Source organism: Lonchura striata, chromosome 34, assembly GCF_046129695.1.
Source record: "Lonchura striata isolate bLonStr1 chromosome 34, bLonStr1.mat, whole genome shotgun sequence".
NCBI classification, from domain to species: domain Eukaryota; kingdom Metazoa; phylum Chordata; class Aves; order Passeriformes; family Estrildidae; genus Lonchura; species Lonchura striata.
The window spans coordinates 1,751,274-1,767,242 of record NC_134636.1 but is presented as its reverse complement, the minus strand read 5'-3'; the positions used below and the strand labels follow the sequence as shown (position 1 = coordinate 1,767,242).

The 15,969-nt window shown below is 46.9% G+C and overlaps 1 protein-coding gene across 2 annotated transcripts in view; it reads right to left on the bottom strand.

Moving 5' to 3' along the window:
- Positions 1–15,969, bottom strand: part of ACADVL (acyl-CoA dehydrogenase very long chain) — a 31,742-nt gene that overhangs the window by 14,706 nt on the left and 1,067 nt on the right. For both annotated transcript variants that reach the window (XM_077789515.1, XM_077789516.1), the window contains exons 2-11: positions 15,391–15,430; positions 14,623–14,691; positions 13,928–14,000; positions 13,278–13,342; positions 13,014–13,148; positions 11,553–11,697; positions 9,253–9,382; positions 7,755–7,880; positions 3,285–3,483; positions 1,339–1,443 (exon numbers count right to left, since the gene is read on the bottom strand). In XM_077789515.1, coding sequence (XP_077645641.1) covers positions 1,339–1,443; positions 3,285–3,483; positions 7,755–7,880; positions 9,253–9,382; positions 11,553–11,697; positions 13,014–13,148; positions 13,278–13,342; positions 13,928–14,000; positions 14,623–14,691; positions 15,391–15,430 — 1,087 coding nt within the window. The remainder of the gene's footprint in view (positions 1–1,338; positions 1,444–3,284; positions 3,484–7,754; positions 7,881–9,252; positions 9,383–11,552; positions 11,698–13,013; positions 13,149–13,277; positions 13,343–13,927; positions 14,001–14,622; positions 14,692–15,390; positions 15,431–15,969) is intronic.

Genomic DNA, 15,969 nt, shown 5'->3' with positions numbered 1-15,969 from the left:
CGCTCCCAAAAAAATTGGGGAAGTTCCCGTTGGAATTCCGGGATTTTTCCATTAAAAAAATCCCCAAAATTCCACCCAAATCCAGCTGGATTTGGGGGAAAAAAAAAATTTGGGAATTTGGGACGTTCCCAAAAAATTTGGGACGTTCCCAAAAAAATTGGGGAAGTTCCCGTTGGAATTCTGGGGGTTTTCCATTAAAAAATCCCCAAAATTTGATCAAAATGGACCCAAATTCCACCCAAATCCAGCCCAGAATCATCTCCATCCGTCAGGATTTGGGGGAAAAATTTGGGAATTTGGGACGTTCCCAAAATATTTGGGACGCTCCCAAAAAAATGGGGGAAGTTCCCGTTGGAATTCCGGGGTTTTTCCATTAAAAAATCTCCCAAATTCCACCCAAATCCAGCCCAGAATCGTCTCCATCTCCAAACCCTGCTGGATTTGGGGGAAAAAAATTGGGAATTTGGGACGTTCCCAAAAAATTTGGGACGTTCCCAAAACATTTTGGGAATTTCCCCAAATTCCCCAGAAAAAAACCTCCCCAAATTCCTCCAAAATCTTCCCAAATTTGGCCCAAAAATTCCTCTCAACCCCCCCCAAGGTTTTTTTGGATCCTTCCCAAAAATCCCAAATTTTGGGAATTTCCCCAAATCACCCAAAATCTTCCCAAATTTCCCCAAAGTCTTCCCAAAAATTCCCCAAAATCCCTCCCAAATCCCCCCAAAATTCCCCTCAAAATCACCCCAAAATTCCACAAATTTTGGGAATTTCCCCAAATTCCACAAAATCATCCCAGAATTCCCCAAATTTTGGGAATTTGCCCCCAAACCTCCCCAAAATTCCCAAGTTCCCCTCAAATTCCACAAAATCCCCCAAAATCTTCCCAAATTCCCCCAAAAAAACCTCCCAAACTCCTGATTTTTTTTCAGGATCCTTTTCAAAATTCCTGAAATTTCCAAAATTCCCCAAAATTCAGGAATTTCCCCAAATTCCCCTCAAAATCCCCCAAAATCATCCCAAAATCCCCCAAATTTTGGGAATTTTCCCCCAAACCTCCCCAAAATCCTCCCCAGATCCCCCCCAAAAATTCCCCGAAATCTTCCCAAATTCCTCCCAAAGCCCTGAATTTTTTTCAGGATCCTTCCCAAAATTCCTGAAATTCCCAAAATTCCCCAAAATTCGGGAATTTCCCCAAATTCCCCTCAAAATCCCCCCAAAATTCCCCCAAATCTCCCCAAAATTCCCCCAAAATCCCTCCCACCCCCCCCCCAGATTTCTCGGGCTCCTTCCCAGAATTCCCGGAATTTTGGGAATTTTGGGAATTCCCGAATTTCCCACCTCGGTGACGTAGTGCAGCAGCGCCATCCGGGCCAGCTTCTCCTGGATGGCCCCAAAATTGTGGATTTTGGCCCCAAATTGGCTCCGCGTGGAGGCGTGGGAGACCTGGAAAAGCCCCAAAATTCCCAAAATTCCCAAAAAATTCCCAAAACTCCCCAAAAATCCACAGGGGAGGGAAAGGGAGGAGTTGGGGGGGGATTCTGGGGATTTTTTGGGGGGATTTTGGGGATTTTTTTGGGGATTTTGGGGGGATTTTTGGGAATTTTTGGGGGAATTTTGTTGGGATTTGAGGGATTTTTTGGGGGATTTTTTTGGGGATTTATGGATTTTTTTTAGGAAATTTTAGGGAATTTTGGGCATTAATTTAGGGAGTTCTGGGGATTTGTTTTAGGAAATTTTGGGGGTTTTTTAGGGATTTTTTAGGGAATTTTGGGGATTTTTTTAGGGAATTTTGGGGGTTTTTTTAGGGATTTTTTAGGGAAATTTGGGGATTTTGAGGGAATTTTTATAGGGAATTTTGGGGATTTTTAAAGGGAATTTTGGGGAGATTTTTTAGGGAATTTGGGGAGAATTTGGGAATTGTGGGAGGGATTTGGGGGATTTTTTTATTTTTAGGAATTTTGGGGAAATCTGGGGAAGCTTGGAGGATTTCTTAGGGAATTTTGGGGGATTTCTTATGGAATATTGGGAGATTCTGAGGGGTTTTTTTTTTTGGGATTTTTTGGGGATTTCGGAATTCCATGAATCCCAAACTTTGGGAATTTTGGGAATCTCAAATCCCAGTAAAATTTGGGCTCATTTATCTCAGATTAGGTGAAAAAATTGGGTTTTTTCCTGTTTCATCATTTTTTCTCCAATTTTCTCGGGGTTTTTTGCCATTCTCTCAGGATTTTTTGGGGATTTCGCCATTCCATGAATCCCAAACTTTGGGAATTTTGGGGAATCTCAAATCCCAGTTGGATTTGGGCTCATTTTGGCTCATTTTAGCCCAGATTCTTTGGTGAAGTTGGGTTTTTTTTGCCGTTTTCTCGTTTTCCCTCCGATTTTCGCGGGGTTTTTTTTTGATTTGGCCATTCCACGAATCCCAAACTTTGGAATTTTGGGAATCTCAAATCCCAGTTGGATTTGGGCTCATTTTGGCTCACTCTAACCCAGATTTGCAGCAGAATGAGGGTTTTTTTTTGCCGTTTCGTCATTTTTTCTCCGATTTTCGCGGGGTTTTTTTTGGATTTCGCCATTCCATGAATCCCAAACTTTGGGAATTTTTGGGAATCTGTAATCCCAGTTGGATTTGGGCTCATTTTGGCTCACTCTAACCCAGATTTGGTGAGAAATTTCACGTTTTTTTGCCATTTTCTCATTTTCCCTCCGATTTTCGCAGGGTTTTTTTTGGATTTGGCCATTCCATGAATCCCAAACTTTGGGAATTTTCGGGAATCTCACCGCGGCCTGCAGCAGCCCCCTCATGGTGCCCGCCATGGCGGCGGCCATGATGGAATTTGGGGATTTTGGTGATTTTCTCCAATTTTCTCGGGGTTTTTTGCCATTCTCTCAGGATTTTTTGGGGATATTGGAATTCCCTGAATCCCAAACTTTGGAATTTTCGGGAATCTCAAATCCCAGTTGGATTTAGGTTCATTTTAGCTCACTCTAACCCAGATTTGCAGGGGAATGAGGGTTTTTTTTGCCGTTTCGTCATTTTTTCTCCGATTTTCGCGGGGTTTTTTTTGGATTTGGGCGTTCCATGAATCCCAAACTTTGGGAATTTTTGGGAATCTGTAATCCCAGTTGGATTTGGGCTCATTTTGGCTCATTCTAACCCAGATTTGCAGCAGAAGGAGGGTTTTTTTTGCCGTTTCGTCATTTTCCCTCCGATTTTCGCGGGGCTTTTTTTGGATTTGGCCATTCCACGGATCCCGAATTTCGGGAATTTTTGGGAATCTCACCGCGGCCTGCAGCAGCCCCCTCATGGTGCCCGCCATGGCGGCGGCCATGCCGAAGCGGCCGTTGTTGAGGATGTTCATGGCCACCTTGAAGCCGCCGCCGAGGCCGCCCAGGACGTTCTGCGCCGGGACGCGAACGGCGTCGAAGTGCAGCGACGTCGTGTTGGAGGCGCGGATGCCCAGCTTCTTCTCGCTGGGGCCGCTGGAAATCGGGGTGAAAAACGGCGAAAATGGGAAAATTAATGGTAGTTGCAAAAAAAATGGGGAGAAACGGGGGAAAAATGGGGAGAAACGGGGGAAAAATGGGGGAAAAAATGGGGGGAATAGGGGGAAAATGGGGGGAAAAATGGGGAAAATGTGAAAATTAATGATAGTTGCAAAAAAAATGGGGAGAAACGGGGGAAAAATGGGGAAAAACAGGTGAAAAATGGGGGAAAACGGGGAAAAACGGGGGAAAACGGGGGAAAACGGGGAAAAAATGGGGGAAAAAATGGGGAGAATAGGGGGAAAAATGGGGGAAAAATGAGGGGGAAAATGGGGGGGAAAATGGGGAAAATGGGAAAATTAATGATAGTTGCAAAAAAAATGGGGAGAAACGGGGAAAAATGGGGAAAAACGGGTGAAAAATGGGGGAAAACGGGGAAAAACGGGGAAAAAATGGGGGAAAAAATGGGGGGAATAGGGGGAAATGAGGGGGAAAATGGGGGGGAAAATGGGGAAAATGGGAAAATTAATTATAGTTGCAAAAAAAATGGGGTGAAACGGGGGAAAAATGGGGAAAAATGGGGGAAAATGGGTGAAAAATGGGGGAAATCGTGGGGAAAAAACAGGGGAAATTGTGGGGGAAAATGAGAGGAAAAAATGGGAGAAAATGGGATATAGTGCAAAAAAAAATGGGGAAAAACGGGGGCAAAACGGGGAAAAAACGGGGGAAAAAATGGGGGGAAAAATGAGGGGAAAAATGGGGGGGAAAATGGGAAAATTAATAATAATTGCAAAAAAATGGGGGAAACGGGCAAAAAATGGGGGAAAAATAGGGGGAATGGGGGAAATGAGGGGGAAAAAAGGGGGAAATGGGAGAAAATGAGAGGAAAAAATGGGAGAAAATGGGATATAGTGCAAAAAAAATGGGGAAAAACGGGGTAAAAAACGGGGAAAAACGGGGAAAAATGGGGAAAAAACGGGTGAAAAATGGGGGAAATTGTGGGGAAAAAACGGGGAAGATTGTGGGGGAAAATGAGAGGAAAAAGTGGGAGAAAATGAGATATAGTGAAAAAAAATGGGGAAAAACGGGGAAAAAAGGGAAAAAATGGGGAAAAATGGGGAGAATAGGGGGAAATGAGGGGGAAAAATGAGGGGAAAAATGGGGGGGAAAATGGGAAAATTAATAATAATTGCAAAAAAAATGGGGGAAACGGGCAAAAAACGGGGGAAAAATGGTGAAAAATGGGGAAAAAAAAGGGGGGGGAAACAGGGAAAAAACAGGGAAAAATGGGGAAAATTGTGGGGAAAAATGGGTAAATGGGAATTAATGCAAAAAAAATGGGGAAAAACAGGTGAAAAATTTCCAAAAATTCCCCTAAAATCCAATAAACATCCCAAAAATCCCCCCGAAACCCCCTAAAAATGCCTTTAAACGCCCCCAAACTCCCCCAAACATTCCCCAAATTTTCCCGAATTTCCTGAAATTCCCAGAATTCCCAAATTCCTGACTGGGTGACGCCGCCGAAGCCCCTCTCGACGAGGAAGGCAAAACTCCCAAACTCCCCTTAAAACTCAAAAAAAATAATCCCCCAAACCCCCTAAAATTCCCCAAAATTCCTCCCCTAAAACCCCTAAAATTCCCCAAAATTTCCCAAAATTCCTCTCCTAAAATTCCCAAAAATTCCCAAAATTCCCCTAAAATTCAAAAAAACATCCCGAAAATCCCCCCGAAACCCCCTAAAATCCCCTAAAAATGCCTTTAAACGCCCCCAAACCCCCCCCAGACATTCCCCAAATGTTCCCGATTTTCCCGGAATTCCCAAATTTCCCGGAATTCCCGGATTCCTGACTGGGTGACGCCGCCGAAGCCCCTCTCCACGAGGAAGGCAAAACTCCCAAACTCCCCTTAAAACTCAAAAAAAAAATCCCCCAAAACCCACCTAAAATTCCCCAAAATTCCTCCCCTAAAACCCCTAAAATTCCCCAAAATTTCCCAAAATTCCTCTCCTAAAATTCCCAAAAATTCCCAAAATTCCCCTAAAATTCCAAAAAACATCCCGAAAATCCCCCCGAAACCCCCTAAAAATGCCTTTAAACGCCCCCAAAACCCCCCCAAACATTCCCCAAATTTCCCCCAAATTCCCGAATTTCCCGGAATTCCCGGAATTCCCGGATTCCTGACTGGGTGACGCCGCCGAAGCCCCTCTCCACGAGGAAGGCAAAACTCCCAAACTCCCCCTAAAACTCAAAAAAAAAAATCCCCCAAAACCCACCTAAAATTCCCCAAAATTCCTCCCCTAAACCCCCTAAAATTCCCCAAAATTTCCCAAAATTCCCAGAATTCCCAAAATTCCTCTCCTAAAATTCCCAAAAATTCCGCTAAAAATCAAAAATAATCCAAATATTGCCCCTAAAACCCCCTAAAATCCCCAATTTTTCGCCCCAAAACCCCTAAAATTCCTCTTAAATGCCCCCAAACATTCCCAATTTTCCCAAATTTCCCGGAATTCCCGGATTCCTGACTGGGTGACGCCGCCGAAGCCCCTCTCCACGAGGAAGGCAAAACTCCCAAACTCCCCCTAAAACTCAAAAAAAAAATCCCCCAAAACCCCCTAAAATTCCCCAAATTTCCCAAAATTCCCAGAATTCCCAAAATTCCTCTCCTAAAATTCCCAAAAAATTCCCAAAAATTCCCAAAATTCCCCTAAAATTCAAAAAAACATCCCGAAAATCCCCCCGAAACCCCCTAAAATCCCCTAAAATTGCCTTTAAACGCCCCCAAACCCCCCCAAACATTCCCCAAATTTCCCCCAAATTCCCAAATTTCCCGGAATTCCCGGAATTCCCGGATTCCTGACTGGGTGACGCCGCCGAAGCCCCTCTCCACCAGGAAGGCAAAACTCCCAAACTCCCCCTAAAACTCAAAAAAAAAAATCCCCCAAACCCCCCTAAAATTCCCCAAAATTCCTCCCCTAAACCCCCTAAAATTCCCCAAAATTTCCCAAAACTCCCAGAATTCCCAAAATTCCTCTCCTAAAATTCCCAAAACTTCCGCTAAAAATCAAAAATAATTCAAATATTGCCCCTAAAACCCCCTAAAATCCCCAATTTTTCGCCCCAAAACCCCTAAAATTCCTCTTAAATGCCCCCAAACATTCCCCAAATGTTCCCAAATTTCCCAAATTTCCCGGAATTCCTGGAATTCCCAAATTCCTGACTGGGTGACGCCGCCGAAGCCCCTCTCAACGAGGAAGGCAAAACTCCCAAACTCCCCTTAAACTCAAAAAAAAAATCCCCCAAACCCCCCTAAAATTCCCCAAAATTCCTCCCCTAAAACCCCTAAAATTCCCCAAAATTCCCCAAAATTCCTCTCCTAAAATTCCCAAAAAAATTCCCAAAATTCCCCTAAAATTCAAAAAAACATCCCGAAAATCCCCCCAAAACCCCCTAAAATTGCCTTTAAACGCCCCCAAACGCCCCCAAACCCGCCCCAGACATTCCCCAAATTTCCCCCAAATTCCCGAATTTCCCGGAATTCCCGGAATTCCCGAATTCCTGACTGGGTGACGCCGCCGAAGCCCCTCTCGACGAGGAAGGCAAAACTCCCAAACTCCCCTTAAAACTCAAAAAAAAAAAATCCCCCAAACCCCCCTAAAATTCCCCAAAATTCCTCCCCTAAACCCCCTAAAATTCCCCAAAATTTCCCAAAATTCCCAGAATTCCCAAAATTCCTCTCCTAAAATTCCCAAAACTTCCGCTAAAAATCAAAAATAATCCAAATATTGCCCCTAAAACCCCCTAAAATCCCCAATTTTTCGCCCCAAAACCCCTAAAATTCCTCTTAAATGCCCCCAAACATTCCCAAAATTCCCAAATTTCCCGGAATTCCCGGATTCCTGACTGGGTGACGCCGCCGAAGCCCCTCTCCACGAGGAAGGCAAAACTTCCAAACTCCCCCTAAAACTCAAAAAAAAATCCCCCAAAACCCCCTAAAATTCCCCAAAATTCCTCCCCTAACCCCCCTAAAATTCCCCAAATTTCCCAAAATTCCCAGAATTCCCAAAATTCCTCTCCTAAAATTCCCAAAAAATTCCCAAAAATTCCCAAAATTCCCCTAAAATTCAAAAAAACATCCCGAAAATCCCCCCGAAACCCCCTAAAATCCCCCAAAAACGCCTTTAAACGCCCCCAGACCCGCCCCAAACATTCCCCAAATGTTCCCAATTTTCCCAATTTTCCCAAATTTCCCGGAATTCCCGGATTCCTGACTGGGTGACGCCGCCGAAGCCCCTCTCCACCAGGAAGGCGGTGATCCTGTCCCGGCTCTCCCCGCTCCGCTCGTCCCTCACCGGCGTCTGCGCAAACACCGTGAACAGCTCGGCCAGGCCCCCGTTGCTGCGGCCAAAAAACACATTTTGGGCTAAATTTGGGCCTTTTTGGGAAATCTGGGGGGGTGGGAAAATTCTGGGGGAGAAATCGGGAGTTTGGGGGGGAAAAAATGGAGATTTTGGGGGGAAATGGGGGGGTTGGGTGATGAAAAAGGGGAATTTCAGGGGGGAAAAATGGGGATTTGGGGGGGAAAATGGGGATTTTGGGGGGAAATTTGGGGGAAAATGGGGATTTGGGGGGAGAATTGGGAATTTTGGGGGAAATTTGGAAATTTTGGGGGAAATTTTGGTAAAAAGTTGGGAATTTTGGGGGATAAAAATGGGGATTTTGGGGGAAAAAAAACAGGGATTTGGGGGGAAAATGGGAATTTTGGGGGGGAAATGGGAAATTAGGGAGCAAAAACGGGAAATTTGGGGAATTAGGGGAAAAAGGGGATTTTAGGGGAAAAAACGGGGATTTTGGAGGAAAAAATGGAAATTTGGGGGGAAAATTGGGGATTTTGGGGGGAAAATGGGAATTTTGGGAAAAAAACAGGGATTTGGCAGGGAAAACTGGGATTTTTTGGGGAAAAACTGGGAATTTTGTGGGGGAAAATGGGAAACATGGGGAAAAAAGGGGATTTGGAGGAGGAAATGGGAATTTTGGGGGAAAATTTGGGGAATTTGGAAATAAAAGGGGATTTGTGGGGGGAAAATGGGAATTTTGGGGGGAAATGGGAAATTTGGGAAAAAATGGGGATTTGGAGGGACAATTGGGAATTTTGGGGGGAAATTTGGAAATTGTGGGGTAAATTTTGGAAAACAATGGGAATTTTGGGGGATAAAAACGGGAATTTTGGGGGGAAAATGGGAATCTTGGGGGGAAAATTGGGAAATTAGGGAGCAAAAATGGGAGATTTGGGGAAAATTTGGGGAATTAGGGGAAAAATAGGATTTTGGGGGAAAATCGGGGATTTTGGAGGACAAAATGGAAATTTGGGGGGAAAATTGTGGATTTTGCGGGGAGAATTGGGAATTTTGGGGGGAAAATGGGAAATTTGGGGAAAAAAGGGGATTTGTGGAGGGAAAATGGGAATCTTGGGGGGAAATTGGAATTTTGGAAAAAAAAGGGTATTTAGGAAAAAAAATGTGGATTTGAGGGGAGAATTGGGAATTTTGGGGGGAAATTTGGAAATTGTGGGGAAATTTGGAAATTTTGGGGAAAATCCAGGAAAAAATTGGGAATTTTGGGGGATAAAAACGGGGATTTTTGGGGGAAAAGCGGGGATTCTGGGCGGAAAAATGGGGATTTGGGGGGAAACGGGAATTTTGGGGGGGAAATTGGGAAATTTGGGGAAAATGGGTAAAACTTTGGGGGAGGAAATCCCGAAATTCCTGACCTGATCCAGATTTTCTCCCCGTCCAGGGTCCAGAAGGAGCCGCAGGGGCTGGGGGTGGCGCGGGTGCGGATGGAGGCGGCGTCCGAGCCGCTGCCCGGCTCCGTCAGGCAGAACGCCGCCATCCACTCCCCTAAAAACGGGAATTTCGGGAATTCCGGGGGATTGGGGGGATTCGGGAAGGGGCGGAGGCAGAACGGGGTCGGAAAATCAGCGAAAACTGCGTTCAAAAAGAGGCAAAAATGAGGAAATTACAGCCGAAAATGCAAATATTCCACGTAAAAATGGGGAAATGCCGCCCAGAAAGTGGCAAAAATGGGAGAATTCCACCCAAAAATGAGGAAATTCCACCCAGAAAGTGGCAAAAATGGGAGAATTCCACCCAAAAATGAGGAAATTCCACACAGAAAGTGGCAAAAATGGGAAAATTCCACCCAAAAATGAGGAAATTCCACACAGAAAGTGCCAAAAATGGGAAAATTCCACCCAAAAATGAGAAAATTCCACCCAGAAAGTGCCAAAAATGGGAAAATTCCACCCAAAAATGAGGAAATTCGACATTCCACCCAGAAAGTGCCAAAAATGGGGAAATTCCACCCAAAAATGAGGAAATTCCACACAGAAAGTGCCAAAAATGGGAAAATTCCACCCAAAAATGAGGAAATTCCACCCAGAAAGTGGCAAAAATGGGAAAATTCCACCCAAAAATGAGAAAATTCCACCCAGAAAGTGGCAAAAATGGGAAAATTCCACCCAAAAATGAGGAAATTCGACATTTCACCCAGAAAGTGCCAAAAATGGGGAAATTCCACCCAAAAGTGAGAAAATTCCACACAGAAAGTGCCAAAAATGGGAAAATTCCACCCAGAAAGTCCCAAAAATGAGAAAATGCCACCAAATATTTTGGAATATTTGGGGTGAATTTTGGGAATATTTTAATGAATTCCTGGGAATATTTGGGTGAATTTTGGGAATATCTGTGTGAATTTTGTGAATATCTGGGGGGAGTTTTTGAGAACATCTGTGTGAATTTTTGGGAATATCTGGGGGGAATTTTGGGAATATCTGTGTGTAATTTTTGAGAATATCTGTGTGAGTTTTGGGAATATCTGTGGGGAATTTTTGGGAATATTTGTGGGTAATTTTTGGGAATATCTGTGGGTAATTTTGGGAATATCTGTGTGAGTTTTGGGAATATCTGTGGATAATTTTTGGGAATATCTGCGTGAGTTTTGGGAATATCTGTGGGTAATTTTTGGGACTATCTGTGGGTAATTTTTGGGAATATCTGTGGGTAATTTTTGGGAATATCTGTGTGAGTTTTGGGAATATCTGTGGATAATTTTTGGGAATATCTGTGGGTAATTTTTGGGAATATCTGTGTGAGTTTTGGGAATATCTGTGGATAATTTTTGGGAATATCTGCGTGAGTTTTGGGACTATCTGGGGGGAATTTTTGTTACTAACTGGGGTGAATTTTGGGACTATCTCGGGGAAATTTTTGGGAATATCTGTGTGAGTTTTGGGAATATCTCGGGGGAATTTTTGGGAATATCTGTGGGTAATTTTTGGGAATATCTGTGTGAGTTTTGGGACTATCTGGGGGGAATTTTTGGGAATATCTGTGGGTAATTTTTGGGAACATCTGTGTGAATTTTGGGACTATCTGTGGGTAATTTTTGGGACTATCTGTGGGTAATATTTTGGAATATCTGTGTGAGTTTTGGGACTATCTGGGGGGAATTTTTGGGACTAACTGGGGTGAGTTTTGGGACTATCTGTGGGTAATTTTTGGGAATATCTGTGTGAGTTTTGGGACTATCTGTGGGTAATTTTTGGGAACATCTGCGTGAATTTTGGGAATATCTGTGGGTAATTTTTGGGACTATCTGTGGGTAATTTTTGGGAACATCTGCGTGAATTTTGGGAATATCTGTGGGTAATTTTTGAGAATATCTGTGGGTAATTTTTGGGACTATCTGTGGGTAATTTTTGGGACTATCTGTGTGTAATTTTTGGGACTAACTGGGGTGAATTTTGGGACTATCTGTGGGTAATTTTTGGGACTATCTGTGGGTAATATTTTGGAATATCTGTGTGAGTTTTGGGACTATCTGTGGGTAATTTTTGGGAATATCTGTGTGAATTTTGGGACTATCTGTGGGTAATTTTTGGGAATATCTGTGTGAGTTTTGGGACTATCTGTGGGTAATTTTTGGGACTATCTGTGTGTAATTTTTAGGAACATCTGTGTGAGTTTTGCGCTGTCTGCTGAAGCCCAGGACTATTCTGGGATGCCTCACCCGTGGCCAGCCGGGGCAGGTATTTCTCCTTCTGGGGGGGGGTCCCGTAGAGCAGCAGCCCCTTGAAGCCGATGGACTGGTGGGCGCCCAGCGTGATGCCCACGCCCAGGTCGTGCTGCCCCACGATCTGCACCAGCCGCGCGTACTGGGGGCACTGGGAGTTACTGGGAGGGACTGGGACCCCCTGGGGTGGAGATCAGGGGGTCCCAGGGGGGTTTGAAGGGGATCTGGGGGGGTTTGAAGGGTACTGGGAGCACTGGGAGGGACTGGGAGCCCCCTGGGGTGGAGACTGGGGGGTCCCAGGGGGGTCCCAGGGGGATTTGAGGGGATTTCGGGGAGGTTTGGGGAGTTTGGAGGGTACTGGGGGAACTGGGAGTTACTGGGAGGGACTGGGAGCCCCCTGGGGTGGAGTTTGGGGGGTCCCGGGGGGTTTGAGGGGTACTGGGGACACTGGGAGTTACTGGGAGGGACTGGGAGCCCCCTGGGGTGGAGATCGGGGGGTCCCGGGGGGTTTGAGGGGGATTTGGGGGGATTTGAGGGGTACTGGGAGTTACTGGGAGGGACTGGGAACCGCCTGGGGTGGAGACTGGGGGGTCCCAGGGGGGTTTGAAGGGGATCTGGGGGGGTTTGAAGGGTACTGGGAATTACTGGGAGGGACTGGGAAGCCCCTGGGGTGGAGATCGGGGGGTCCCAGGGGGGTTTGAGGGGGATTTGGGGGATTTGAGGGGTACTGGGAGCACTGGGAGGGACTGGGAACCGCCTGGGGTGGAGATCGGGGGGTCCCGGGGGGTCCCAGGGGGGTTTGAGGGGTACTGGGGACACTGGGAGTTACTGGGAGGGACTGGGAGCCCCCTGGGGTGGAGAGCGGGGGGTCCCAGGGGGTTTGAGGGGGATTTGGGGGGGTTTGAGGGGTACTGGGAGCACTGGGAGGGACTGGGAGCCCCCTGGGGTGGAGATCGGGGGGTCCCGGGGGGTCCCAGGGGGATTTGAGGGGTACTGGGGATACTGGGAGCACTGGGAGGGACTGGGAAGCCCCTGGGGTGGAGATCGGGGGGTCCCAGGGCGGTTTGAGGGGGATTTGAGGGGATTTCGGGGAGGTTTGGGGAGTTTGGAGGGTACTGGGGGCACTGGGAGTTACTGGGAGGGACTGGGAAGCCCCTGGGGTGGAGATCGGGGGGTCCCAGGGGGGTTTGAGGGGATTTGGGGAAGATTTTGGGAGGTTTGGGGGGTACTGGGAGTTATTGGGAGTGACTGGGAGGGGATTTAGGGGGTCCCGAGGAAATTTTGGGGGGTCCTGGGGGAATTTGGGGTGGATTTGAGGAGATTTGGGGTGAATTTCAGGAGATTTGGGGTGGATTTGAGGAGATTTGGGGGATTTTGGAGTTACTGGGAGTTACTGGGAGTTACTGGGAGTTACTGGGAGGGGATTTTGGGGTTCCCCAAATTTGGGGGGGGTCTCACCTGGGTGTTGTTGAGCCCCAGCCCCCCAAATTCCAGGGGCACCTGGAGGCCGAAGGCGCCCAGCTCCTTTAACCCTTTCATGGTCTCGTCCTCCACCTTCTCCAGGGCGTCGTTCTTGAAGGGGTTGTTCACCTCCTGCCCGGAATTTTGGGAATTTTGGGGAATTTTGGGAATTTTTGGGAATTTTGGGCAGAATTCCCAGAATTCCAGAGGGTTTCCCTGGAAGGGGGGAGGGTGGGGATGGGGGAAATTTGGGGTTTTTACCTCAAAAAAGCGGCTGAGGGGACCCACGAGCTCCCGCAGGGTTTGTTCTTGTTCCTCGGTCAGGACTGGGGAGGAAAGAGGGGATTTTGGGGAAAAACTATCCCAAAATTATCATGAAATTATCCTGAAATTGTCCTGAAATTATCCTGAAATCATCCCAAAGGTATCCTGAAATTATCCCAAAATTGTCCTGAAATTATCCCAAAAATCTCCCACCATTACCCCAAAATTGTCCTGAAATTCTTCTGAAATTGGCCTGAAATTATCCTGAAATCATCAAAAAGTTATCCAGAAATTATCCCAAAATTACCCCAAAATTGTCCTGAAATTATCCCAAAATTATCCCAAAGTTATCTTAAAGTTATCCCAAAATGATCCCAAAATTATCCTGAAATTCTTCTGTAACTGTCCTGAAATTATCCTGAAATTATCTGAAAATTGTCCCACAATTGTCCTGAAATTATCCCAAAAATCTCCCAAAATTATCCCTACATTGTCTGGAAGTAATCCCAAAATTATCCCAAAGTTATCCTAAAGTTATCCCAAAATGATCCCAAAATTATCCCAAAATTCCCCCAAAATTTCCTCAACATTCCCTCAATTTTTCCCCAAAATTCCCCCCAAATCCCCCAAATTTTGGGGGCCCTCACCTGAGGGGTAGGGGAACACCTGCTCGGCGTTGAGGCGCCCCAAAAACATCCCCACGGCGAAGGATTTTGATTCCTGGGGGGAAAAAGAAATTTAGGGGCACCCCAAAAACCCCAAATCCCACCAGGACCCCCCAAAAATTCTCGTGAACCCCAAAATCTCCCCCAAAAAATTATCTTGAACTCCAAAATCCCCCAAAAAATTATTCTGAACCCTCAAAAATTCTCCTGGGCACCCAAAATCCCCCCCCCCAAATTATTCTGAACCCCAAATCCCCCCAAAAATTCTCCTGAACCCCAAAATCTCCCCCAAAAAATTATCCTGAACTCCAAAATCCCCCAAAAATTCCTTCTGGACCCCAAAATCCCCCCAAAAAATCCTTCTGGGCATCCAAAATCCCCCCCAAAAATTCTGGGTACCCAAAATCCCCCAAATTGTTCCAAGAACTCCCAAAATCTCCTCCAAGACTCCAAAAATCTCCCCAGGATCCCCCCAGAATGCCTCCAGGACCCCCCAAAAGATTAAAAACTCCCTGAATTTCCCCCAAAACCCCTTCAGGACCCCCAAAATCCCCTGAATTCCCCCCAAAATCCTCCCAGGACCCCCAAAATCCCCTGAATTCCCCCCAAAATCCCTCCAAGACCCCCCAAAATCCCCCAAATTCCCCCCAAAATCTCTCTAAAACCCCCCCACTCACCTCGAGGCTCTTCTGGGCTTTTGGGGGGGCTGCCGTGGCCGTGGTGGTCCCAGTTTTGGGGAGCACGGCCTGGAGAAAGGGGGGAGAACCCCAAAAAATCATCAGAGAACCCCAAAAATCATCCCCAAAATCTTCTCAGGGCTCCCAAATCCCCCCAGGACCCCTCAAATCTACCCCAGACTCTTTCAGGGCCCCCAAAATGCCCCCAGGATCCCCAAAATTCCCTCCAGGACCCCCAAATAACCCAAACATCCCTTCCAGGACCCCAGAAATTCCCCCAAATCCCCCTCAGGATCCCCAAAATTTCCCCAAATCCCCTTCAGGACCTCTTAAATCCCCTCCAGGACCCCAAAATTCCCCCAAATCCCCCTCAGGACCCCCAAAATCCCCTCCAGGACCTCCAAAATTCCCCCAAATCCCCTCATGATGACCCCAAATATCCCCAAAATCTCCTCCAGGACCCCAAAATTGCCCCAAATCCCCCTCAGGACGCCTCAAATCCCCTTTAGGACCCCCAAAATCCCCTCCAGGACCCTCCAAACCCCCCCCAAATCCCCTCAGCATGCCCCCAAATATCCCCAAAGCCCCCCCAAATCCCCCCCAAATCCCTGCCCTTGACCTTTCCCCCAGTTTCCACCGCCCGACCTTTGCCCCAGTTCTGACGTCACGAGCGCGAGGGAGGGGCGGGGCCCTGCGATTGTTTTGGGATCCGATTTTGGGGATTTGGGAAGGATTTGGGAAGGATTTGGGGGCTTTTGGGGTCCCTACCTGCGCCTCCTGCGTGCTCTGCAGCCGGGACCCCCCAAATCTGTGAATTGAGGGATGGGGGGTGTTTAAAAAGGAGCTCCCCAAAAAAACCCAAAAAAAAAATTCCCATCCCCACTCCTCCCCAAATTCTGGGGATTCCCCAGAATCAAGATTTGGGATCTTCCCCCCCCACCAAAAAAATCCCATAACCCCCAAAAAGCTCCGAGATCCCCCAAATTCCTCAGTCCGGGACCCCCACCCCGAATCCCAAAAATCCTGGGATTCCCAAACTTCCAGAACCCCCTCCCCAAAACCCCAATTCCCAGAGGTCCCAAAAATTCCAGCCCCCCTGACCTCCACAAAATCCCAAACTCCCCAAAAACCCAGAACTTCCCCAAATCCCAATCCCAGGAGCCCCAAAATCCAAGAATCTCCCAAACCCCAATCCCGGGACCCCCCAAAATCCCAGAATTTCCCCAAATCCCAATCCCAGGAGCCCCAAAATCCAAGAATCTCCCAGACCCCAATCCCGGGACCCCCCAAAATCCCAGAACCCCCCAAATCCCAATCCCTGAACCCCCCAAAATCCCAGAACCCCCC